Source organism: Pagrus major, chromosome 15 (assembly GCF_040436345.1).
Source record: "Pagrus major chromosome 15, Pma_NU_1.0".
Taxonomy (NCBI): Eukaryota; Metazoa; Chordata; class Actinopteri; order Spariformes; family Sparidae; genus Pagrus; species Pagrus major.
Genome location: NC_133229.1, coordinates 7,664,593 through 7,692,502, shown reverse-complemented (window position 1 = coordinate 7,692,502; position 27,910 = coordinate 7,664,593). Strand labels below are relative to the sequence as shown.

The following is a 27,910-nucleotide window of genomic DNA, read 5'->3' as shown; positions in this document are numbered from 1 at the left end:
TAAAATTCAAACATCTTTATATCAACTCCAGCAAAAATACAAAGTTTTCAACATAAAGATGTATCATTCTTGGGATTACCACAAATAAAGCAGTTATTTCTTTCTAATATACAAAATCAAAATCTTTAAATAGCAACTGTAAAGAATAAACATGTTCAAGTCTGATATTTGGTGGGCTGTTTTGGGTTTGCTAAAGTCATTAGCCTACATGGAGTTCTTAAATAACAATAAAAACATGACAGACATGTTTTGCATTTACAGATGAATTACCCTCTACAGAGAAATGACCAGAATAAAATAAAATATAACACTGTGCTAAAAATTGTATTTTTCCTTTGACAACACACTAATGTAAGTTACTACTGTGGAAGTAACGAAACTTCACATTATGAGAACATCTGCCTGACAGTCAATGACATTAAAAATAATAACGTAATAATAAAACTGCAACATACTTGGATACACAACTCAGAAGCGTGACTAGACTACCCCAAAAACTTCAAATCCAACTTGTGAATATCAGGAATTATATTTCCACCCTGTACTGTGCCATTAATGCTAAACAGGCCATTGACTTCATTCATACTAACCATCCACATATACATACTTTTCAGGCCGTTGTCGTTTGAGATACTGGCTTGTCTATCACTTTGTGAACCATATTTTCAAAGTCTCAGGTTTTTTTTCAGCTTTTTAACAAGCAACGAATGTGCACATAGTTTTAAACAGGTTTCTTATATTCAAAGATCAAGGGCATAAATATAGTTTTGGGTTTCAGTTCTGGGAAGGCATGAGTTGCCCAAACTGTCTCCAAATTAACATGACACACAGGAAAAAGGTAAAATACTCAAAGTGAAGTCACTATTACGAGCAGAGGACATTGGGTGCAATGGTCAGAGGTGACACCGTCATGACACCTGACCCCGAACAACAGAAAACATACAAACTCTTGTCATGACACATACAGAGCACGGCTGTCCGTTTTAACAATTCATACTCGTATTTGCTTTAACATCTAATACAACTACAATAAGAACAGTTTTATGTTAATGCTCTGGAAGAATGTGCATATGAAAATAAACCTGTCAGGTAAGAGTAAAGCAGAACATCTGAGCGCTTCAGTCAACATAGGAATTTACAGATGAAGCACGCCGCTGTTCTGTGTGGAACGGAAACCTATTTGCGCACAGGCCGCGAAGCGAATGAATGTCGACCGCCTCTCCAGTTATTAAAAGCTGTTATAACTAAAGGACAGGCATTTTCACATTTTACACATTCTATTACTTTACACTTCATAAATAAGGCACCTGGTCACAACAGTCACATATTCACAATGTTGCGTTTGGAAGACAGGCTGGAGATACAAGCTGCCTACAAGACATTTTATTGAAAAGCTGTTGTCCCCTCTCATTGCGAGCTCCTTGAACAGTAAATGCAGTGCATGCTATCATCTAACACAATTATATACAAAATGGCAAAAAAAAAAAAATGGATAGTGAATGAATTTAATATCACCTCTAAACTTGATGTTTGTGATCCTATTAAAATGAGGTTTGTTAGGCTATTGTTATCTCCAGCCGTGTCGTAGAGTGCTGAAACATAAAGCCAAACAGCAACTACATCTGCTAGACATCATGTAGGACTTGTGTGTCGTCCCTGAACAGAGCAAATGCTCAGCAAATAATCCATCACATTTGCATTTTTCACACTGAAGCTTTACAAAAGCATAAATGACTTTCAAAATCTCTTCCTTCTTCACATGTTTGCCTCCTGAAAAAGGTATCCTCTGAAGAGTTTGGTGAGGGTAGAAAATAGATACTTCTGGTCCTTCTGAATATATTTCAGATAAAAGACAACCACAAAGTCCTCTAAATAAACATGACCTCTCCCTTTATGTCTATTTTACTTTGAGATTGACGTCCTGGTGCGCTTAGCTGGGGTCTCTAAAAGCTCCTGAGCTCTCTTGGTTGCTGATTTTGTTGCACTGCGTGACAATGATGCTACCTTACTTGTCTTTGCAGGAAACTTTAAAGCCCCTCGTGTCTTCGGCGCGAGTTCCTTAGCTTTCCGGACTGATTTAGGAGATGCCTTTTGTGTTGTCATAAACTTCTTGGCCCTCTTTGCAGCCTGACTGGGGCCGGTCGCCTCTATTTTTCTCTGGGATCTTGTTAGTACCTGGTCAGTGGAGGCTGGAACCTTGACATCCCTGCTCTGCCGTGGGGTTTCTACAGGATTCTCGGTACCTTTGATTTCAGCAACTGTCATTTGCGATGTTTCCTTTGTTTGCATTCTTGCAGCATTTACTTTATGTACAGCGGGTTTTTCCACCTCTGCTTTCTCTGATTTAATTTGTTTTTTGTTGTCAACCTTGCTTTTAGATGAGTCGACAGGTCTATGTTCCGAAATCTTAGGAGACCCTAGTCGTTGCGAACTTCTCTTTGGCAATTTTTTTTTACTTGCATCTCTTGGAAGTCTGCTACTGCTCTGAGCCCTGACTGCCCTCCCTTGAACAGGATGCTTTGTAGCTTTCTTCCCCGCCAATGTTTTCCTTCTTTCCATTTTTGCTGCAGACTCTTTCATTTGTTTACTAACAGGCAGCGATGTTTTCAGATTTGCCTTCAGAGATGTTTTCAGATTTGCCTTCAGAGATGTTTTCAGATTTGCCTTCAGAGATGTTTTCAGATTTGCCTTCAGAGATGTTTTCAGATTTGCCTTCAGAGATGGTTTCAGATTTGCCTTCAGAGATGGTTTCAGATATGACTTAGCGGCAGACTTCGTGGCGGCCAGCCTTTTCATACTGTTGGCTCTTAAGGTTTTTGAGGCCTCTTTCAGCCTAACATTGGTTTGCTGAACCTGCATTTTCTCTCTGATATTAGAGTATTTCCTCAAGATCCTTGCACTAGCTGGGTTCTTTGATTTACCTGAGGATTTCTGGGATTCACCTATCTGTACAACGGCTTTAGAGGAGTTTGACTTGGTCAAAATCTGAGAAGTACTTGGAAGTTCTCTTCTCTCTTTCCCTTTGACTGCATTTGCCTCTTGCTCCAGTGCTTTAGCAATCAGTTTCTGGCTCTTGGGGTTGCTCTTGACAGGAGAGGCAATTGCAAACTTTTTCAAATGTTTCTTTAAACGCTCTGCCTGTAGGCTTGGAAATACCCCTTGAGAGGTACTAGCACTAGATGAGCTGTGGAAGCACAGCTGAGTTTCTGACGGGAGACGTGTGTTCACCTTCTTGACGATAACAAGGGACTTTGTTTCTGTTGATTCAAGGAACCAACGACAAATACTGGTGAGATTAAAACCTTTCATGAAGAGCATCTGGACCGGTGAGTATCTCTGGTGCTCTAAAGACTTTGTTTTTCGCGCCCTGCGTTTACTTTTCCATATAGCTGCCTGTCTGTCGGCTTTGTTTTTGTATTTTGTCGTTGGCTGACCCTCTTTGTCCATCTGCAACCAACCTTTTTGCATTTTATCATACTTAACATTCAGATTTGAAATTAGATGCTGGTTTTCTTCAGCAGTCAGTGTCTCAAAGAATTTGTTAGTTTGTTTTGGGGGCTCAAGTCTCGGTGTACTGACAGGGACGGCTGAGCTGTGGGACAACACAGACGCAACAGACAACGGAGGGGACTTCCCCTGAGCTTTAGTTATTCTTTCTGGCTTTATTCTGATGGGGGAAGCAACATCACTCTGTCTACCAACTACAGTAAGAGCACTGGTAGAGGGTGCAGCAAATCTTTGTGATCTCAAAGCTAATTTCTTGTTGTCAACTGGTGGTGACTGAGTACCAGACTGGTTGGACATGTCAGGCTTACTACTCTCACTCCTTAATGGCATTCTCATGGGTTTGTCTGATATGGAAGAACTGCTATCATCTCCGCTTGCAGACCTGTCTCCTAAAGATGCTACATTTGGCTTCTGCAGCGAAGAAACGTCACTTGTGTCTGCCTCCTTTCGGAACCGTTTACTTCTTAATGGCATAATCTGCGTTTGCTTTGTTTCAGTCTTTACAGGACTTTGAGTTTCTGACAGACTCGATACCTCACTGCTAAGCTGTTGTTTCTCTTTCTCACTGTCGTCCACTAGTGTCTTTGCAGACCTTAGGTTCTTTTTGGCCTGCAATCCACTTTCACCTTCAGTTTTTTGGATTTCTTCAGAGGTTGTCTCTACCTGTTGAGTTTTTTCAATATTTAATTCCACATTTTCCTCTGGGACTATGTTCTGTTGGGGCTGTTCAGAGTTTGTAGTGGGAGATGACCCGGTTTGAGGAGAAGTAACAGGAAGGGGGAGGGAGGGGAAGTTCTCTAAAGATGGAAGATCTTGGGTAGCAGTAGGTTTTGGAGATGAAATGGAAGTGACAGCAGTTGAAGAGGGTGGTGATTCTGGAGATTCTGCTGGCCTCTGGCCGGATGATCTAAGCTGGCGTTTGGACTCAATGCTCTGAGGACTATCACCAGGCTGATCAGAGGGGACGGGCAAACTATCCTGACCTCTCTGAACTCTCTTCTGTTTCTGAATTTGTTTGGTCCTTGAGGTAAATTTAGATGTTGGGCTTGATGGCGTGGCAGAAGATGGTTCTTCCATCTGCTCAATCACAGGAGTGGTCTCAATTGATTCTACAGGAATGTGCGTTTCAGGCAGGTCTTTGTCCAAATTTTTGTTTTCAACACTTGCATCAATAGCTGAATCAAGGTGAGTCTTGTTGGGTACATTTGTTCTAGATTTCACTGGGGTTTTATTAGGTGATGTGCTGCTGAAACTTGATCTACGACGCAGACTTCTGTCAGAGGCCGATATGGGTCTACCATTAACATAACCCACTACCTTAGTTTCTGCTTGTCTTAACCGCTTTGGCAGTGGAACGGCAGTACCTTTTTTTCTACGCCAAGGGGGTAATTCCTTTAAGAGCGCATCAAGTGTCTTTGAGGACACGTCAGAGTTGTTATCATTATCATCTTCAGTCCCTAAAGGCATAACTCCCTCAACTGCTTCAGGCGTTTGAATTTCCAGCTCTGTCACCATCGGCTCCTCTGCTGAACCTGTGGTGTTGGACTCTTCTGTCACTTCGCAGTTGTCATGGTGTGCCAGAGTCTCTAGCTGAAGTTCCTGAGGTTGGTCATCTTGTGTTTCCTCCATTTTATTTTCCTCTGTCTCTTCCTCAACCTGACTTACTGGTGATTGGGCAATATTCTCCTGAGGATCAGGATCACTATCGAGCAGTTCATCTGATGAAAGCTGGGGCTCAGCTTCTTCAGGGGTAATATTCTCTAATGTTTCCACTACGGTTTCGGCCACCATTTGCTCGGTACTTTCACGTATGTCCTCTTGTTCCTCTTGTTCCACAGGCTCGTGGTCTTTTTCTGGTTCAAACGGAGCCTGAGCAACAGATTCTTCAATTTCTGTTATCGTTTTTGAATCTGCAGTTGTATCCTGGTCTACATCTATGTTAATATTGGTTTCTTTGCTCTCTTTTGGGGACCTTATCGGAGATGGAGGAACAGACTGCCCCTTGCTCTGACACTGATCTGTTTGACTAGTTTCAACTATAATGTCTACTTCACTGGCTGCTACCTCCACCATATCTCCTGTTCCTGGTATCACACTCTCATCTGACTCTTCTGTGGACATCTGTTGATTCATTGATTCTCTGCATGCTCCAGCAAAAGGCATATCCACAGGTGGTACACCTTCAGGCTTTGAAAGTATTTGTTTAGGGGTGACCAAAGTGATCAGCTCTGGCATTGGATTAGGACAGTTGCCCCTCCCAGCCAATGTACGGACAGTTTTTAACTCCCAGATTTCATCTGAATACATATGCCCTCTGGTGCTTTTCCTGGCATTGCGACGTGGTACCATGCCACGCTGATGTTCCTTAAAACACTCTGTTATTGGTTTGTCTATAAAAACAATGTCACAGTGGCCAAGATCAGTGTCAACCAGTCCCCTACAAGCAGGATCCCTGATCCGATGATCAGAAGATGCCCTGATGGTCTTCCTGGCAGTCCGTGGAGAGTCTGAAGGAATGGTCATGTGGACTGAAAAAAGTTTTGCTGCTGTATCTTTGGCATGCCCGAGAGCCTCCCTCTGCCTAGCTTGATGTACATGACTAGCCTGATTGTGTCTTTTCACAGAGGAGCTGAGTCTAGCACTATGAGTCTCTGCTCTGCTGGATGAATTTGAGTTTCCCTCTCTGTCCTCCGAGGTGTCAGAATGAGACGAAAGGGAGGTGTTGAGCACACAAGACAACTTCTTACCATCGGCAACGTTGCTAGCCATGATTTTCATCTTAAGAGGTGCATGATCACCATGTCGGTTGTTATCTGCGTCCACTGGATTAAAAGTGGGGGTGACCAAAGCCTGGTTACCCCCTGACCCAGGGCTGCGAAGATCCAAAGCAGGGCCAGCGGTAACAGATGTTTTCAGTGACACTGCATTCTCTGGAACCTTTTTCATTGCACAGCTGCCTGGGATAGATTGGGAGAGATCCTGGACTTCTGACTTGAGAGTAGATTCACTGGGAAACCTTTGCTCGGGCCATGACTTCTCAGGGGTGACTGCACTGGATTTTGCAGTTGAACAAGTAGTTGCCTGGATCCCAGAGGTAGAGTTAGAGTCTTGCTGTGTATTTGAAGATGCAAGTGCTTTGACCTCCGTCTGTAGAAAACCTATGGCATTTACTATCTGTCTCTGATGGTGGGGGCAGAGTTTGGCCATGAACTGTTCCAGTGTGGATGTGGACTGCAGGTCTTTTGCCTTTGCAACACGCAAGTCAGGAAACTCACTGAGGGGGAAAAAAGAAAAAAAAATATATGTAATTGCACATCAAGAAGAAGCAACATTGGTTCATTCTCTTGCTTGGTATGATTATTACATTCATGCATAAAAATGTCCCTTCATCTCTACAAGTCCCTAATAAAATGTTAGAAAAGTGGTGGGTGGGTGATTGTATGAATTAAATCACAAATGTACCACAATATTTATCATTGCATATTTATTAGAAGAATAGGTGATTTTAAAAGTGAATCTTTCATCCAGTGAACTTGACCAATTACATTGTTACAGCTATTACATTTTTCTTCTTTGCACAGTGGTGCTTTTTGTTACAGTTTACATCAAGAAAATTTTACACATGCACGACACATTTAGTAATGGTTGCCCACTTTGATTAAAACAAGTCAAACACAACTTTATCACTTAAAAGAGCAAATACATTAGGGAGAAATATAGAGTACATCATTTTTGTCAAGTTTTCATGTATTTCATGACTAGTGCAAAGGGTGACATTTAGATACAAGTGCTCAACAACTTAAGACAAATTTACTAGTAAAAGAAAAATCAAGCATCAATATACGCAAAAAATAGTTATTGTGTTACCTGTAAGGTTTTGTTTGTGCCAATGCAAATCTAAATTCATCAGTCAACTGGGGGGCAATGATTTTGTATTTTGGGCATACGTTTTATCAATGAGGTAGGTTTATTACAAAATCCTCCAATACCTTTGGAGCATGTATACCACCACATTACGCCAAAAAATATATATGTCTATATGTATCTTATAACTCTGAACATTTTATTTTCTTTGTGAAAAAAAAATGCATTCCTATTGTAGTTTTTAAACAAGAAAAATGAACAGACATATGGAATTACATCTGGATTCCTGAAGTGACATGTAACAAGGCTATGTTGTGTAATGAAAAGAGAAATAGCTTTGTGCACAGTGTGTACTGCAGAACAAGGGAAGCTGGCAGCTGCAAGATGGACATGTAGTCGGTAAATATAAAAACATGATATTCTGTTGAATATAATTTGTTAATCTATATAACTGCAATCCGACATTGTGTTTGTATACAACTAAATACAATACTGCATTGTCAAATAACATGTTGGTTCAATGAGGGATAGCAGGTAACTGAACTGTGTTGAAAACAGACTGTTTTAGTGTTAGACGCATGGGCAAAAGAACATAAAAAGGATTAAAAAAAACATTATGGATTTCAGCTTTAAATCACAAAGGTTACAATACAACCTTTAAGGTGGGAGGCATGAATGCATGCATGCCAAGTGAGAAGAGCCATAGGACTTTACGTTGAAATATTCAGACATGCTGTTTTAGGATCTTAATTTAAGCAGTTTTTTTAAAATAAAGTATGTGCTGTTTGAGGCACTGAACTAGAAAGAAACAAGTTAATTTAATAGCCACTGGTCAACATTTTACCTGCACTGAGGTTATATTGACATTCATTATGTAGGAGTATGAACAAAAATGAAATAATTGTGGCTCCAAACACTAAATTAGTTGCACAGCCTGCCGACATATCTCAAAAGTAACTTTTAAAGATTAAAAAATAAATTTTAGAGATTAAAAAAATAACATTTGCTACAGCTGGAACCTGACCAATGTTTTTTGCTGGGCTCATTATCTTCACATCCCTGCTTGCAAGGTCTGAGGAGTATAGACAGGTACCTGAATAACAAGTGGTAAGTGTTTCATCCCTGAGGGTTTTGGTATTTCTTTCACATAGCATTGCTGTAAGGATCTAACAAATAAGTACATGCCTTTTTCTTCCAGAGGAATAAAATATCCAATATAACAAAGAGAAGCAAACCAAATTACAACTCCATCCCAAGACATTTCACAAGCGCACAAACATGGATGTGTTAACTTATCCACAATGTTCATATACTGTACATTAGGGATACAAACAATGTGGCAATTACGAGCTACTGTATGGGGGATTTTATCATACAAATCTTCAATGAACCATTAACCAGTTACCCAACTGGTTTAGCGATATTTCAGGTTCGCACTACATCGTTGACTTGACAGTTAACACACCAACACTCCAGTATTTTCATTAAAACATCCTCAAAGATAAACTTCACCATATACACTAACTTCCCACCGACACATATGATTTAGTCCAATCATGCAAAATATACCCAGTGTCATTCCTTTGTACATTGTAAATGTTAAATCAAATATACAAAATCTCTATATATTTTTAAGGACATGGGGACTCTATAGTCATTTGAAGAGCCACACCATTTGTAGTTGTTCAAAAGACTTTTGTCCTCATTCGTTATATTTACCAAGCAACAGATCAAACCCAACTTGTGTCAGGATAAATCTGAAATGTTATCCCCTCACACCCATCATGTAAGACAGTTAAATATACCTTTTAAGCAATATCTATTTGTGTCTATAATCACTTATGTGAGTAATGTTTTGTTTTGTTAAAGCCATTTACATTCATGGTTACTTAAGTGATGATAAAAACCATTTATTAATAAATATTGATGAATAAATACTGCATTAATAAAATAACTCTGAAATAATCATCACTTTGAGTGGGTATGTAAGGGGAGGTAAACTCTTTCCCCACTGAAGGAGCAAAACAGTCTCTCTGAAGCAGGAGACCATCAAAAATGTTTGTCACAACTGTCCGAACAACAAGCCCCCCAAAAGAAAACATTAAGTAGATAATACTAAATTTAACTACGAAGATTACAAAGATACACTGAAATATTTACATATGGTTGAACAGATGTCCTACTGTCTTCATCAACTTTAAGACAGCTCTTTGCCTTTATGCAAGGAATTTCATAATAAACTGTGTGTTGTGTACATGAGAAATTGCTACATGAAACAGCTATGAGAACAGTAGACCGTGATATGGGTTTTCCAGATGAGGTAGTCAACCATTAGATTTGCTACAATTAACAAGGAGAGCAAACACATGTTTTACCTGTCATTAAACTAATAGCTCTTGTATGTCTTTAATATATTACTTAAAATGCATTTAACACTTTGAATGCGAAAATAAAGCGTGACTTATGAGTAATGCTCGATGATTGTCAATGCAAGAAATATCAAATTAATAACAGCGATTTAGGGACTAGATTTTTGAACAACCGTACTTGAAGCAATGGCTGTTTAGTATTTTTCAACCGAGGCAAAGTTATTCAGTGATTTAGTGAATAAATGTAAAAACTTAAATGTAATTTAAGTGGTTAATCTGTTATTTATGAAGGTTTTTACCTTGTAGTGAGAGAAGATGCAAACCATATTAAAAAAAAATAAAAAATTAATCAACAAAGAATACTCGCATTTAGAGCAGTGGCAGAGAATGAGAGAAGCCCAACAAGTTCGTCAGTTAGTTTACCATCTAACACAAAGGTATATTATTGTTATAGTGATATTAGCACACAAGTGTGCAAGACCCTGAACTGTATTTGACTTCTGAACCAGCTCTCACTTAAAAATGTTTACAATCTGAGTTAAATGCTTGAAATTAAGGAATAATTTCTTTAATCAAGAAACATCCAGGTTCATCTAAGGAACACTGTGAACATCTAAAAGGCTGCACGATTTGCAAAGAGTTGTGTATCAACCCGATAAAATAATAAGGGGCCATGTTCCCATATTCTGGAATGTCCTGAGGTATACGTGATAATGCACAATGAGGTGTCCTGACAGAGCAAAATAAAGGACGAAGCAGACACATGTAGTTTCCCTCTGCCGAGTCGACCAGGCAAAAATTCAACCAAACGGGTGTGAAATGGAAACAGGGGACAGGCTTTCTTCAAAGGTTTTTAACGTTACCACTACAAACAGCACCACGACCCAACCTACAATTAGTATTGATTTTAAGGAAATGGCATCAACCTGAGCTTTGGTATCGCCACTTAACACAGAGATATCTCGAGGAAAAATGATGGAAGGAAGGGAAAGAGTCAACCGCTTTTCCACAGAAATTAATTTCCATTTCCATTTCTAACTCGGTAACTTGAGAAACAGGTGTGTATGGATTGAGGCATGATCATCTGTTAATATTGCTTGATAAAGTTCTGCTTTGTTTTATAAAATAATGTCTTTGAGCTAAGAGCTTCTTAAAATAAAAAAAATGCACCTATATTTTAACTAAGACTCACATGACCACATGACTTATTTTATTTTGTTTTGTTTAGCTGTAGTAAACATAATTAAAAATACCTGAATGTTTTTTGGAAAAAGTCAAGATTTATCCAATATCAATGCACTGTGACTGAATACTTCAGTCACTGAGATGAAGTCTTGTCCCCGTACTGAGGCAAGGGTTGTTAATTGACCCGAAGAGATAATTCTTTATCATGTGCCATGAGCAAGTAAGATGTGTATGTATAACATGTTTTACATATGCACGGAAATGTTTTTGCATCATTATATGATCAAAATAAAAACAAAAAGTCTGCCTTTCTCATACATCTTAGAGAAAGATATCCCAGAGATAATACCTGAAATCTAAAAAAGACGAGCCCTGATATCCTGTGAAGGCCTACATCGGCACTGAAACTGCTACTGATAACGAGTTCTGGTAGGTTGTGAAAACATCTGAGTGTAGGACACACATACTTGTCAGTAAGACATCCTGAAGTGTAACCTCACAAAGGGTATTTGGTTATATTTCCCTGTTAGAGGCTGGTTGAGGCAATGATTTAGTTAAGCATATTTGTAGCTGAGGTATATTTATGTGTGTATACTAATCCATTGTATGATAAAGACATATTCGCTGACTGACAAGTACTGCGTCCTGATCTGACTTTATCCTGAGTGGAGCGAAGGCAATGGAAAAAAAATAAAAATAAAACTAACATCACAAAACATACAGAAAGAAATATATGTGGCAAAAACCTGTCATGCTTGTGAAGATAAGCTTATTCTGGATTCAAAAAGAGAGTGGAATTTTGGACAACACACCATGCTTTTCTAACAGACAAGAGTAATAAATTAATATTTTGGATAATAGTGTTCGGAAATTGTTTTTCTTAAATCTCCAGTGTCCATTTCAGTCAAAGAGGTGCATTTGCAAAACGGTGACAGAGACTTTCACTGTCCTCCATAATCATTACAATAATGGATGCTTAATATGCCTTGACCTATAGTTGCAGGGCATACACACACAGCAGAATTAATTATATATATATATTTACTTGACATATAACCAAGTGCTCTGAACAGTACTGAGAGAAGACACTGGGGGGCGCCACTTCCTTGGGCATAATTCAATTTAGCTCTACATACAGAATACATTTAGAGAGCCAGGAATGATTATTTTAAAAGGATAGCCTAAAGAAATTAACTACATGAATTAACATTATACTGTAGTATATTCAAATTTCTTAACAAATTGCTTGCATGCCTTCCAGGCATAATTTGTAGGGAGGGGTCACTAATGTGTGTATAATGGGACACTTGGCATGTTTAAGATAGATGGCCATACACAAACATATTAATGACCGAAGAAAGGGGTAAAATCTAATAAGTTAATAAGAGATATGGGTAATTCAATTTACTCTTAAGGTTTTATGGAAAAACAGGTCAGGTACTACCACAATCTGGCAAATGCATCGTCTAAAAGTACATCATTATTTGTACTTTACAGTTATATCACTCATTTGATGAGAGGCTTCCATCATGGAAATCCGTCCCATTCTCCTCAGATCCACTCTCTCTTTTCTCAGAAACAATGTGCTGAGAGTTTTGGAACTCTTTCCTCTCAGGGGACAGTGAAACATCCCGTTCCTCCACCTGGCTCATCAGCTTCAGTTTCTTTTTTGGGGGATTTTTCAAGGTCCCCAATCTCTCTTTAACTTTGTATTCCAGGGTGCTGTGTGGTATGCCATAGATCGATTGGGCTTTGGACACACTCATTTTCCCACCCATCACCACCACAATAGCCTCTTCCAGCAGCTCGGTGTTGTACTGTCGATACCGCCCGCGTTTCTTCCTCGGCTGCTTGTTTGCAAGGTCTGACTCTGAATCCAGAGGATAGTTTCCCCCCAAGGATTGGCGGTCAGTGTCGTAAAGCCAGTATTCCTTCTCCGAACCTGAGCTACTAAATCCTCCGCTGCCCTTTTTCTGCATCGGCCTGGGAAGAAGGGAACGAAGTGTCTTTCCAAGACCATTCTCACAAAGTGAACCTGAATACTCGGAGGACAGGGAATCCCAAGATGGGTCTGTCCCTGTGGCCAAAACCCGCACCTGGGGAATCTTGAGGTCAAACGGTGGTGACTGAGAAAGGGAGAGGCTGCGGTCCCTGCAGGCCTCCTGGAGGTTTCCTTTCTCATAGGCAAGAGACTTTGTCAGAAGTCCAGCGGCTTCCAACAACCTGGGTATGTCTTTAAGGCGCTCACTAGCCTCACTGTTGGCTTTGAGTTTTAGGAGGGCCCCGAAATGAGTTTTGGAATTCCAGGAGGCGGATCCATTTCTGGAGCTGTGGTTATGGCTGAGAGGTGACTCAGGGTCGCTCTCCAGATCGGCCTCCTCTTTGATGTGCAGCGAGTAAGCAAGAGATGAGGAAGGCTTATAACGGGCGGAGTGGCCGATATTCTCCCTCCTCCTCCCATCCTGTAGGCTCCTCATAAACAGCCCGACTTGTCCGTCCGCTCTCAAGGATCGCCTGATTGGATGGAAGGAAATTGGGTGTAAGCAGAGCTTGCACAGTGCCTTTTGTCTCTTTTCTAAAGGAGGATGGGTTGGGGAGGGGAGGATGTTGGCCACTCCTTTATTATATGACTTTGCATTGGTAACATCACTATCTTTTAAAATAACTGTGTTGTAGTGTGTGTGACTTTTAAGAACAAAAAAGGCTCAAGTTTGACAATTTTTTATTTGTTTGCTGTAATGATTGTTTACAAAATCTGCAGCAACATAAATAATGAGAAACAAAATTAAAAGAAAGGGCAAAGAAACAATGAAAATAAAAGGCAAAGAAAAAGGCATTTATAGGAGTACATAAAGGTCTTCCTGTGGCTCAAAAAGCTTAGCCAGAAGGAGGGATTATTTGTCAGGCAGCTTGGCGTGTAGCTGTTAAGCAGGGCACAATATCTACGCCATACAAAATGACTAATGCAAATAAAGCTCTTGACATTTTGTGTGTGACGTTACCACTAAACAAGCACAGCAATAAAAGAGTTAGCCAGCAGAGGGTTGTTGTGTTTGTCAAACCAAACAGAATAACTAAAGTGTGACCACATACAGGATCACAATATTGAACACATTTTTTCAAATGAAAGGGGAGAGTGTTTTTGTTTTTCAAAAGGGAAAATTATGATTCTCCAGAGCTGTGGTATAGACATTGCCTAAGGGTCAAACAGCGTGATTCCAAGCTAATATCTCTAGAAAACCCAAATTAAGTGTTGTAGATTTTAAAAGATTTTTTATCAAACTGAAGACAGTGTGCATGCTGTATATCTAAGAAGAGGCAGCTCTATTCTGCGAGCAATGATCATCACTTTTAGATCCCATCAGCTCTCAAAGCAGCAGAAGAGGAGAAAGCAAAGCCACTGGTGCTTAATTTATCAAAATAAAATTTTAATTACAGGCACAATCAAGTCTCTAGATGAGTATATAACAGTGTCAAAAAGGTTCGCTATGAAGGAAAACATAACAGAACAAAACAACAAAATGAAATAATAAATATTGTTTCAATAAAGATGTTTAATAATCTTTAATAATGAAATAAACAGCAAATTTGTCTATGTTCAAATAAAAAAAATCAGCCCTCCGGTCTGTACGAATGGCATTAAAAAGGAATTGTGTATTTTCAGTATCAGTGGCTAGTCTACAAGAAAAGTCGGCATCCTGTTTAGTGTAAGCATGTGTGATATGAAATCTACAAATGTGACACTGTAACAGACGTAAAAGCATTGCTTACAATTTGAGAATAAAAACAACTAAATGCAATCTTTCCTTGGGCGTGGAACTTGGCATGCAAATGTGATTAATTTAAAACACCTCTACTGTTTTATTACTTCATCACTGTGAATCTCAGAGTCTAAGGATTGTGTTTAAAAAGTGTATCTACTTTATACTGCATTTGTGCAGGTCTTCAGTCCTCAAGGAGTAGTTTATCAAATCATTGGTGATTTTTGACTATAGCAAGATGGAAGAATATTAGCAAGGCTACAAGTCCTGTAGTAAATCATCAGAGGCCAGTGGGTGTCTAAAAAATATTGCCCTGCTGACTGAATCTTTTTTAAGCCACAATAGTAATACATGCTGCCCATTCAGTCCCTAGTTGGCTATACCAGGGACCCCATCATCGCTGAACTAAATAAAAGCCTGCAAGGTAATTAATTTTGAATTGCAGCATGATACACGCTGCATTTAGTAACAAATGCTGGAGTGATGTTTAAAACCAGAGTCAAGCACCAGAAGCACATTGAAGATTTCCCTCTGCTGCAGTTGGAGAAACCTTTATTAATTTTTCTTTACAGCAGAAAACTTTTCTGTGAGTGAAACCCTGTTTGCTGCTGTTCATTTCCATCAAGCCACCAACCTGCCAAGTGATCTCCAATTTCTGGAGTCAAATTTAAGGCCTCAGCTAATGCCAGTGCCTTGGTGCAATTACACATGACCTGTGTGTAGTAATCCAATTAATTCCAAAATTAATTGTGTGGTCATCCTGAACCATAACTTTGCATCCTCATAAACATTAACTGCTTAAGGACTGGAGACACAAAGAGAAAGAAACTTATCTTACCCTTTGAGCGTGGGTGTGGCTGGAGAAAGGCAGGGACTACGGACAGGCAGGCTGCTGCTACAGCGACTCTTTTTGATAGATAAGTCAAGAACTCCATCTGTTAACAAAAAAGAAAAGAAAATGAAAAATTAAATGTAATGTTAAGTTCAGAATGACCGATCACCGCAGCACCAGTTCAGTCCTGATTAAGCTGCTCTGTTACAGATGTTAAGTTCACACTACCTTGGTCAGCAGGCACAGCCAGGGGCTTCTTGATGGTGAGGTCAAGAGGAGCATCCTGGTCAGCCATGAGGAGCTTACTGAGGACGGGGTTCTGGTTGTGCGCAGGCCCAGCCACGGTGGGTGCAGGGCTGGTAGAAGGAGTAGCCCCTGAGAGCAATGGTGGGGTCGGCAGGCTTTGGTCAGAGTGAGGCTGGGAATCTGAGCAAGTGTCCTGAGGGGAGCTGGTTTTTGAGGTATATTCGTCAGCAAACTGTCGGATCATTCTCTGAAGGATCTCTCGAGCCACTACTGGAATGTGTGGGTCTGAGAAATTTGGCACATCTGAAAAGGAAAAAAATATGGAAGTTAGAACTGTTAAGTTTGCACACATTAGTGTCCTAAAAGCGCAAAATACTGAGACACCAGACACACTCCATCATTGAGACATCAAGACTCACCTTTGCGGCAGAGGACTGCATTGAGAAATTCCTCAGCTTGTCTCTCTAGTCTGCTGATTGTGGTCTGATCTTTAACCAGGAGAGGTTTGGGTAAATTTTCAAGCCCCTCGTCACTCAAGCCAATTAAGTGTTCCTGTTAAATGATAGAATTGTTAAGTACTGTAAAACAAGATACATATATCCAAAACAATACATGGGGAGATTTTATTTTCATTGAGTTGATTCATCATTTGTCCTCACTTAAGGTAATAAGTCATCGGCTAATTCTGCTCGGAAACTCTAATGGATGACAGAGCATAGGCACTTACAATGCACTCCCAACATTCATCCATCATCATCTAGTCTGGATTGTGATCTTTATCACATATCTGATGCTTTTTAGCAATTTATAGTTTGAAAGCATCACGGCTACAAACTATAACCATGGTATAAAGAAAGCTACTTCTATTTTTCCCCCCGCTACAACTGAATGAAATTCTGAGAGACCCTACTAAACTGTATCTTACCTTTACTTTGTCTCGTCTCAAACAGCAGAATAGACAGTTTTCATCGAATGACCAGTCAGACACTGCTGTAGGTTCAAGGTCTACGAACACAAAACAGATGACAGGTGCCATATATATATATATATATATAAACAGAATAAAAAATATCACACAATTTGACCAAACTTTCTGGGAAAACGTCAAAGAAAACACACAGTGGTGGATTAATTACCCAAAATTTATAGAAAACCAGATAAATCAATTTAATCATTTTATCCCTATAGCTCAATTGTGTGCAGCCATTAAATCCAGTAGCCAGTCTTTGTGCAACAGTTTGTTTGTAATGTGTCCTTTCTAGGGGGATGAGGACATTTCTGATGAACTGATCCATGACTGTGATATTACTACATTGTCTCAACGTAAGCAACACCCAGAATTTGTTGATCCTATGAGAGACAACTATCAGCTGGACACACACTGTTATTTGCTGCATCTTATCAAAAACTCTTACTATAAATGTGTGCTACAGATCGCATCTTTAAAGAATGTGTATTTTTGCTTAATAAGTAATTTTAACAATTAGTAAACAGTTTTTGTCAATGTTGTATATAATAAAAAACACATCATAAAAAAACAATAAAATCACAAGTAACAAAAGTGTTTCCAAAGTCTAACTGTGCTGCATATGGTACATTTTGTTTCGTCTGTCTCTTTCTGCATCATCACCAACACAACCATATGTTCTAGCTGCATGTAGGATGCAACACAAAAATGGTTCAGTTTGAAATCAGTGAGTGGGCTGAATCAGGAGAAAGCTGATTCAGTTTAACTTTTCAGCAGCCATCGTCCCCAGCTGCTAATGTAGAAAGATCACTTGGACTTTGACAGTCCTCTCACTGCAAATGTAATGAAAACCCAAATAATGCCCACTATTGTCACACTGAGATCATGCATTGTAAAAATGTCTGTAGGACACTGTAGACTTTTACACTGGCCCCACGCCATCCAAAACACCAACTTTGTAGGAACACAAGGCATCTTCTCTTCTCTTCTGTCTTGTTGTGAGAATGTAGAGGGGTACCAGATGGTACAATGCAGCAGCATTGTCATAATGAGCAGATAACTGATTCTGCTTAAACCACTAAATTGTCATCCATATACTTGCATGATCATGGCCACTAGTGGATAACATAAACTGAGATTCTTACCCTTAAATAATTTTAGGTCTTCTACCAGCTCTGGACCAAACAGACCGTCGAGAATGCTCTCAAAACCTGAGAAAAGACATGACATTCAGTGAGTGTACAGTTGTCAATGATAAAGTAGCAAACAGAACAAAAACATTTTGACCAAACACTTGTCAAGATCTCGCCCTAATTAAGGCATGCTGGTGAAACCAACAGCAGCAGAACAGAGACTCAAAATGAATCACTGTTTAAGAAAACCAAATCTGCCCAAGGGACCAAATTCATTTCATGTACTCAAGAAAGAAAAATAGTTACAGCCTGGTCTACTGTACATAACTGACATCCATGTGATATTATCTCTTCCATTCACCCAGGCTTGTCTCTGCCTGTCTGTTTCATCTTGACAACCCCTGCGAGCAACCATATATGCTTCTGTTAAAACGCTTTCACCCTAGGTTTTTACTTCAACCGTAAATACATGCACTCCCATCCTCCTGTTGCCAAGCAACTAAAGCACCTACAGAGTTGGGAGTGACTGCATGTTGTAACATTAAAAAAAAACAGCATGAACAAGACAGCTAGCTGATGGTGTCAAAGTATCCTATACAATACTGCAGATTGAGAATTTAACCAAAACCAAATCCTCACAGTCCACTACAGTTTACAGTTAAGCAACCTACAAAATGCTGCCTTTAAAGCAAAACAACTTATGTCACATATACAGGCTAAGGAAAATCTTAAATGCATTACCAATGAGATGGTGGTATCCTACAGTCCCAGCTGTTTGGACGATATAGTACGTTATGCTGCACAGTACTTCACTTAGCTGTGCATTAACACAATATGCAATGTCTGCCTACTGCCGCAGGGTCAGTGTAACCAATCCAAAACCACTGCATGCATTAAATCAAGCGCTAAAGAGGTCAGAGGTAACATCTGTCTACTGAACTGGATCTTAAATGAGGGAGTGCACCATTTCAAATGTGCTATACACCAAAAAGCCATGAATCAAAGCACAAACAACATAACAGATGGTTTAATAAAAAGCTATGTAAAACACGTATATATTAGCAGCATTGAGAATTAAAAATATTTAGGCCTGAATATGAAAATGACAAGCTAAATTAGCCCAATGTGTTGAATAGGTCATCTAACTACACACATAGTAAATGCCTACTTACAGTATGTCTTCACAGATAACAAGTGAGAAAAATTATCAGCCCTTAGCATCCACTCCCTTCCAAAACTCACAGTGAATTCAATAAAAAGCTGTCATCTGTTAAAATGCCCTCGCTTTGCTTCCCTACAAATACCCACCCACTTTTCAACAGCCAAACATGAAGAGGGGGGAGAAGGGTGGGGTGGGGGGTGGTAAGTGGTGAAACACAGCCTTGCCTATAGCTGCAGCGTGAGTCTGTTTCTGGGTTAGTGCACAGGACTTCAGCTGGAGCTATCCAATCCTATTTCTGAAATATTTCAGAGGCAGGGGGAGAAAAGTAGGTCATCCACTTTCGTTTGACAGAGCAGCGCCATGACATCAAACTACTCTTCAGGAATTCAGTTTAGGGCATTTAAAAATGTGTCATACTGTAAACCATGACTTTGAGGCAATATTAACGGGTTCTCACTGACAGAGCAGAGCTTGGTGTAGTGGCTGATAAAGGGAACCTCTTCAGAACCGCCCTCTTCAAACCGCAACCATTTTGGGACCAGCAACTTAAATTTACATGTGCAATGAATAAAATATTGATGGCGTGTATAGCTGACATGTACGCTCTACAAAATAAATGAGTGTATAAAAAAAAAAAAGAGTGAATAATGGCCACAATTAAAATGCACAATGAATGGATTGGATGGATAAGATAAGAACACTAACATGTTACTGTACCGAATGCCTTACACTTAACTACAGTTACAATATTTATGCACTTTTGGATGCAGGAATAACACCTTAATGTTCAGCTTTTAAGGTGTGTTGCCTGTTTAAGGGAACATTAGCCAATTAATTAAGCTGTTGAGAAGGAAATTAGGCCATCATTGAGCTGCTACAACACATTTCTGGTTTGATGTATAGTGATCAGCCTCAAGATACAATAATAAGCACGGGGTATAGAGGTACAAAGTGATAATGAGAAAAAGGGAAAAAAGAGCCCGCCTGGCTTTTTGTTCCACCAGGCTTAACACCTAATTATATCAAAACTTAGCGAGGACTAATGAAAAGACAGTCAGGACAAAGATATCAGGTTAATGAGGCTGACGATCTTTCTCCTTTGCAAAAACGGGGGAGACAAAACACACCTAAAGGCTTAATTGCATTGACAACATGTCACTGAGTCACATTAGAAGATTTAGCCTTTTATCCAGAATTGTTAGCGCATATGTTTTCCTTTTTTTTTTTGTTAACTGTAGCAGAGAGTTAGTCATTAATGTCAATCATCTGGCTCTATATGAGGAGAGTGATGATTCAAGCCCATTTTGCTATTTCCAACCCTCGCTGGCTTGTTTTTTGTTTACTCCAAATACACGCTGTGGCTTTCCTCCAGGCAATTTATAGCTGAGTGAAGGCAGAGCTTAATTCTCACGGAGGTATGCTGAAATGAAAAATAAAATGACAAACAAAGAGTCTTTGTTGATATGAAAAATGAAACCAACTTTGTTGTGGAGATGAGAGAAGCAACGGTTGAGCTACAAACTGCAAATTATTGTTCAAAATAAAGTTTCTCCTATCAATCATGAACTAGAGAATAAGAATAATAATAATAAAAAGAGAAGTATGGTTCTGTTTGTCTGACATCACTGAAGCTGACATTAACTAGTATATTTTAAATAAGAAATTCAATTATATACTTTTACATATTGTATGGAAATGTTTCAAACCAGGAACTATTATTAAGTTTTTGTGCACTAAAATATAATTTTAAATATACTTAGCCAGTATTTCTACATACCAATTTTTCAATTTGTCTGACGAAGGCTTGGCTACAGGTAAACTAATACCACTTTTACACAAAAATAACCGTGTATATGTACGTTTTTTTAAGCGCAGGTAAACCCACTAAAATAGGCATTTTTTCAAATTGCCAGGAGACCAGTTTGACTTTCGTTTTTTTTCTTGCGCGTCACATTCATCGTCACAAATGTGCCAGAAAAGCAGGGGGCAGTAGAGAGCAGCAGACCATATACCTCATCAGACTACATCGAGAAGACATCAACATTTTTTCTTAAAAGCCTTAATCAATAAAAATCTGCTTGAACAGAGATGGATTTTTAAATGTTAACACGCCAACGGCCTTAACTTCAACACACGCCATAGAGTCGTGACTGAAGAGAGGCAGATAGTAGTACGTTCCCCCAGGTGTGTTTTGCAAACATACTTATGCACCTGTGGAACCTGCTACACATTAGGCCATCCATAGACTAACTTTCAACCAAGCTTTTCATGCAGGAAACCAGGAGAGAAATTTCTCTTGTCCACAGGAGATTTTTAGACAGTCTAAATTTAGATTTAGGTTAGCGTCTGTTTTGGAGACCATCAAAACTTCAGATGTGACAAAAGGAACAAATGACAACATAAAATCTGATCAAATAAATTGAAGACCTTTTAAATTAAGAGAAATTCAATGAGGGCTGCAATTTACAATGATTTTCAGTAAACATCTGAGTAATCACTGTGTCAATAAACAAGTCAAATAACAAGGGGAGGGGTGAGCAAATCTTAATTTTTGTTAAACTATGAGCAGCAACGATTGGAATTGTAACTTGATAAATAACTTAGGCATTCGCCACAAACCTTGACGTGAAACCTTCTAGGATGTCTTTACAGCTTATGTACTCTGGACTCTGCCCAATCTGACTTAATCCATGATTATACTCCAGGACGGAGGCAGACAGGTGCTGACCACGGTCACACATGCGCTTGTATACATACTGCAATTGGGGATATACACGTTCAAGCTCCAAACATCCACAAGAGAAAACGTGATGGTGACCTCCTGAAGAAAACAGTGTATGCGACCACAACAAGATTATGACCAAGGATGGGGAAAACAGTATGTACATACTGTGCACAAAACTAGCATCCAGTTTATTTTTCCGGTGCATGTGCAGTCGGCACAGCAAAGTGTTGCCAGTAGTTACAAATTTTGTGCTTCACGCGCACATCCGCACAGGGGTGCGCTGACTGTCACGCACTCGGGCGGACGACGAAATCTATATCATGACACGACGCAGACGCAAAAACCATGAATTGGCCTTAAGCCTCATTCTGACCTACTTCTTCTTCTTCTTTTTCCATTCTTCTAATCAGAGAATGGAAGAGAGTAAATATTTTGCATGTCTGATGCCCTTGTCCTTTCCACAAACACTTAGAAAGAGAATTCATTCAGATCTAAAATCAGCTTAACCTCTCTAAATGCTAACCTTGACCTATGCTCTACATTACTGTGAATTGAACATAATGCATCATGTTATGCAAAGCCCTCTTTACAGCTTATTGCCAGTGTTATGGGAGTTGATGGTGTAGCCAAAAGGTTGATTTTCTTTTATCAGCCTATGCACAAAATTACATGACACAGTGCATGTGTTTAAATCAATATTAAGATAAGTCAAACAGACATTAATATGCGATTCAAAACATATTCATAAATTCTACTTTTACATTCATAAACATGTAACCTAATTTTCCAGTGTCAATGCTCGAAGCACAATGTGAGCCTGCAACCATTGAGATGGAGCTGAAGTGGGCAGAAAGTACTTTAAATACCACAATGGCTGTTAACCCACATCTCCACATGGTTCCATTAGTATTTTTCTTCCCATGGTATATTTGTAGATAATTGTGTTATGTTAAAGGGATTGTTATGTGGTCTTCGGTTTTAAAAGTCTCATTTGATCAACTAATTACTGAGAAATCTTTCCGGTGGTATATGACACTATTCTGCAGTACTCATAAGTATCACCTCTTGTTTCTAGAAGACTCCAGTGTCCCAAAATGTCAAGAGGTTCATCATATTCAAAGTGCTTTGTCAGGAACAAAACACTAAATCATATATTTGCATAGTTTATCCAAATTAATCTGAAACAAAAGTGGATTGATGAATGCTCTCCTACCCATGTTGCACCTGTCCACAAATACCACTCATTAATCGGGTCAAATGTTTTCAGCTGGTAAACCACAAATGTTTTTCCAGCTTATTATAAATATTTGACCTTTTCTGACAATAGAAAGCCTGTATCCCTTGTGGGCAGCAGGAAGGCAATGTATATACATATATTTGAAAACATTTGTAGACGTAAGAGAGACCTCCTACGTGTTTTATTCCTGCAACTAGTCACCGCCATTTAAATACAAAATTTTCTCATTTGATGATATACATATAAAAATGGTTGCTAAAATGCAAATGCAAATATTTAGACTCATCATAGATCTGCAGTGCTCTTTCCACTGGTTGACCCACCCTTCCCTTCTGCTGCTCTAGTGCTGAGGGTGTACAGTGCTGCATCAACCCCCACTCAGCCCATCCCCCCACTGTAACTACTGTACACATGCTATCTCAGAAGGAGTGACCACGGGCTCGCAGAGCAGGAGCTTCGCTAAGCTCAAATCAGCATGCAGCCAAAACAAACCGTGCTAAACCCTGCATTTTTGGCTTCAGCCATTGAAAATATTGGAGAATTATCATCAATAAAATGTTATCCTTACAGACTTCAATGTAGCATTTTCAAATATCATACCGATGTTCAGACTGTGTGCTCATGAGTGTAATTTTGTATGAAGAGGGTCATGGATACCCCTGAGCGATGCTCTATGAAGATGTAAGATGGGGCTGGGGGCTGAGGATGAGTGCAGAGATGACAAAGTTGCACAAATTAGTCGAGCTACAGTACATGACTATTTTCATCCCGAGTCAGCCTGTCACAGAGAGACCGTGCCTAATGCCTAACGATCTAAAAACATTTACTGTTCCCTTCCATGCAATCCACAAAAAAAGGAACAGACAAGCTTAGACATTAAATGGACATGAGCAAAGCAGTGCTTGAAATGTCATTTGGCTACTGCACATTGTGTTCATTAAAAGCAATATACAGTAGATTGATCAGGCTATACAGTGGGCAATGAGGTGGCAGCTTTGAGCAACATCTACAGCAGTAAAAAACACTCCATGAATACTTAACATGATATGATGCAAACTGACAGTCAAATGGTGTAATGCTGCATAAAGCATAACTTTGAATAACAAATACGAGACCACCATGATTTTAAGCAAATATGAAAAAATTGGTGCATGCACACAGATGTACGCCCAGGCACCCACACAGACAAACATACACAGACGAAAACAGTGCATTTCAGATGAAACCCATTTAAAATGTTAACAAACCTCAGCCAGGTTTTTTTGAAAATTAGGAAAATGTAGGCCAAAAGCCCATCAGAGGAGGCATACTGGAGCAGAAAATGGGCCATGCTAAAGTTTAAATTATAAACAAGACAATCTGCCTGATGTCAATATTTGCTTGTTGTTTGTTTGAGGAAATCCTGAGTCCCATTCACCCACATGCCAAAAGCAAGCATGAATAACTGACATTCCATGCATTTTCAAATGTTAGCTGGTCATGTTCCAGTCCAAATTTTGCCAAAAACTACACAGAACACACATTTTCCTCCACACAGTTTGCATCTGGGGGCTGAGGGAACATGAACACATGTATAGGCAAACATACAGACAATTGTTCCTGCTGTTCTGTGGGACAATTGCCCTTGTCTCTGCCCTGCAGTTTTACTGCTCACATTAAGTACACAAAGACAAAATGTCCATTTCAGCGTCAGCAGGGTTGGTGGTGGCGTGAAGCCCTGTTCCACCAAAAAGCCAAACAAAAGTGTGCCGTTGTTGTCATGGACAGAATATGCCATTCTGCAGCCAGCAGACTGATGCTGTTGTCATGTAGTCTCCAGCTTTACAATTATAGCCCAAACACAAGGGACATTTGTCAATCATAAAGGGGGATCTGAGTAACTGAGCAGTCCTGGTCTGGGGTTAGCAACTCGTCAGAAAGCTATTATGTTCTCTCCATTTTCTTTTCAATGATGAGCACACAGCCCACCTAGTATTGTAGCCTCTTAGCTGAAATAACTTTGTTCTGGATCAGTCCACACATATCGCTAAACTATGTCATTATTTAAAACTGTCCACATTGAGAATACTATGTAAAACAGGTGGTCAATAATCAGCCCATTACAACAAAAATTGTGATGCTCATTCAAACGTGATGCCTGACACATCATACATAATTCTGAACATAAACTTTGTAAAACTGGTTGATGACTGACAGCTTTAGCTGGTATGTGAAAAAATTAGGTTTTTTTTCTCTTTCTATTTATGAAGACAGCATCTAACTTGCCCTAAAAAAGACAAGAGCTGAACATTTTCAACATACAACAATAAAACTCTTCAATGATAGGAAAACCTGATAGACATTACCGTCAGATTTACTGCTTCCCAAAACTTCACATCCCTACTCATTAAATTGTTTAATTTTTTGTGCATGCACATGCCTTGTGCATACATTAAACATTTCAAGACCTATACATAGCAGCCACTTTAAGTGAGATTGATTTAAAGTGACATTTTGAGTTCAGAAGCTTCAATAGTAGTGTTCTGGGTCTTAAATTAGTTTTTGTGTCGTGCAGTTTGAATGCCGTTTCAAATTCTGTTTTCATTCTGCCAAAAATCATGAGGAAGAACACTGCATACATGCATGTTTGGGCATTAAAATTGTAAAATGTGCTGCATACTAAAAACATGTGATGATAAATTTATCTGCGAGCATATACATTTTTGTCATCATGTTGCCAGCTCATTTCTATCCACCCAGATGCAGGCAATCCTCTGTAAGATGGAAGTGGTCTCTTAATGAAACAAACTGCATTCCTTAATGACTCTACAAGAAATAATTTGTTCCAGATTTACTTATGACAGTGATAAAAGTGAATATGAATTACAACCACGACTAGTAAATATTAGGGTCACTATGCAACTCTCTGCTCCCCACCATTTGTGTGATCAATCTGCGTATGATGGTGCCAAGCGTCTATACCGGCTGTTGCTATGTTACAGAGTCACAAGATGAGGTTGGCAAGGCCTTTTCTTCTAGGCCTTCTGTCAAATGGCATTAAACTAAAGGGGTTAAAGAGAGTGATGCATTTTTGGGTGCATTTGCACCAGCTCTACTGGCAAACCATGTGCTACTGTTGACGTTGTGTACCAATATTGCTGTTTGTATTGTGCAGTCTATTCTGACATGTAACTTTGTAATGACAAACATAGCTTTTACTGCACCACAGACCTACTTTAAGTGACTTACAATGTAACTACTATTATAACATACTATTACTATGTGGATCCGGACCAAATGACAGGTTATGTCATTGCCGTCACGGGTTTCCAATAAATATTGTGCTCTGCACCAGGATAATTGTCCTAAATAGCACATTTACTGCACCACAGACCCATAAAGATAAACTTGTGATGTCGTTAAACATACTTATATACTTTATGTACTTAAATTCTACTAACATGAGGTGTTGTCTACAGCCATGCTAGCAGCTCTCTGTGGCTGCAGTTGGGCACAGTGGTGGTGCTCTCAGCTAAATGTTAACATTAATATCCCAACATGCTGATGGTAAGCAGGTATGTTTACCATGGTCACCATTTTAGTTTGCCAATTAGCATTGAACATAATGTTTTTTGGAGGCTGGTGTGGGTGTGATTACATTTGAATGAATGTGGTGGAGATTTCACTGAATAAATAAAAATATCTGGCCTCCTGATGGAGTATCATCAGTCATTAAAATATATCTTCTTGAATATTTGATGGGAAACTCATTCAATATGTTATGATATTTGACAAACCCCATGGAGATGCAAGAGGAAACACCAGGGATCATCGATGTCAGGATACATCGTTTGGGAACCATGAATTGAGTTTAAATTTGTCAAGTATATGTTGAGATATTTTACAGGATAAGTTAAAACGTTTGACCTGCTGGCGGTGCCAGAGGAGGATATTTCAGTTTGGACTGACCAACAAGCTCACTGACCATAAAACCAAACCAACACATCGCTAAAAATCTTCCCAAGCCCTTCTTGTAGGTCATTTAAGAAAGAAAATGTCCTACTACAAGAGCAATACTTATATTGCTTAGCTTTGCGATCACTCAATGCGAGTTTAGCTTCAACTCCCATCGACACACACAACACAACAAGCTAAGTAAACAATGCCCTTTAAATTATTTGTTTTAAAGGGATGTGGGGAAACTATCGTCAGAGAAGTTTATAAGAGGAACGTAGTCGAAAATGGAAACTCCTCCAGCAGCAGTGGGGTCTAAGCCACTTCCTCAATGCGGTAATGTGTGCCCGGAGGACTTGAGAGAGGCAAGTTAAGCTAAATGCTAACTAAAGACATCCACCGCGGGTATCTGTCGCCCTCCCCCATCCAAAATACAGTATTATCATCACACGGGAGCGCGCATTTCATCAAACGAAGTGTTTCAGCCGACGCAACGTCGAGAGACACTCCCTTTAAAACAAGCACGGTGCCCTTTAAACAAACTAACGTTATGCCACCAGATATCTAAAGTGTACGGTTTGGATTCACGAACAATTAAAACAACAGGGGACCTCGAAGAGTAATGCAACATCTGCACATAAATGCAACACTGAACCAACTGCTCCGGCAGAAGAAGGAAACAGTTGAGGACAAAAAGTCGCACGGAGATGCCCCGACTGAGTCCAGTAATAGATGGTTATTTACACCGATAATGGCCACACACAGGCGAAATTCAACGTGCAAAATTACGAAGTGTGTAACCGGCATCGTCCTTACCTACACAGTGAATGAGTTTGTGTCGCCACGAGTCAAGTTCCTGCCGAAAGCCGCGCCTGTCGATTGTGCATTGCTGCCTTTTACACTGACTCGCCATTTTCTATTTCTTGTGTGGCGGGCACCAGCACGGGAAGAGGAAGCCCCTGCTATGTGAACGCGCTCGCCCCTGAGCC

General features: G+C 39.6%; 1 protein-coding gene across 2 annotated transcripts; it reads right to left on the bottom strand.

The window, feature by feature from the left end:
* On the bottom strand, positions 1-27,834 carry LOC141009124 (ligand-dependent corepressor). 2 transcript variants are annotated; one of them, XM_073481554.1, is made up of 7 exons: positions 27,738-27,834; positions 17,877-17,942; positions 16,690-16,769; positions 16,184-16,316; positions 15,747-16,067; positions 15,525-15,621; positions 1-6,781 (listed from the first exon to the last, which is right to left on the bottom strand). In XM_073481554.1, exons 1-7 carry the CDS (start codon positions 27,832-27,834, stop codon positions 1,903-1,905), a joined length of 5,673 nt encoding a protein of 1,890 aa, XP_073337655.1. In that variant the 3' UTR covers positions 1-1,902. The 2 variants fall into 2 exon arrangements, with proteins under 2 accessions (XP_073337655.1, XP_073337656.1); XM_073481555.1 differs by lacking the exon at positions 1-6,781 and adding an exon at positions 12,364-13,439.
* Between the last annotated feature and the right edge of the window lie 76 nt (positions 27,835-27,910).

Excerpts from the sequence above, each read along its gene's own strand:
- LOC141009124 (XM_073481554.1), bottom strand. The coding sequence starts at position 27,834 with ATGGCGAGTCAGTGTAAAAGGCAGCAATGCACAATCGACAGGCGCGGC. Across the intron at positions 16,770-17,876 it reads AGACCTAAAATTATTTAAGG|ACCTTGAACCTACAGCAGTG; the intron begins GTAAGAATCTCA and ends TTGTGTTCGTAG. Across the intron at positions 16,317-16,689 it reads TGAGACGAGACAAAGTAAAG|GAACACTTAATTGGCTTGAG; the intron begins GTAAGATACAGT and ends ATCATTTAACAG.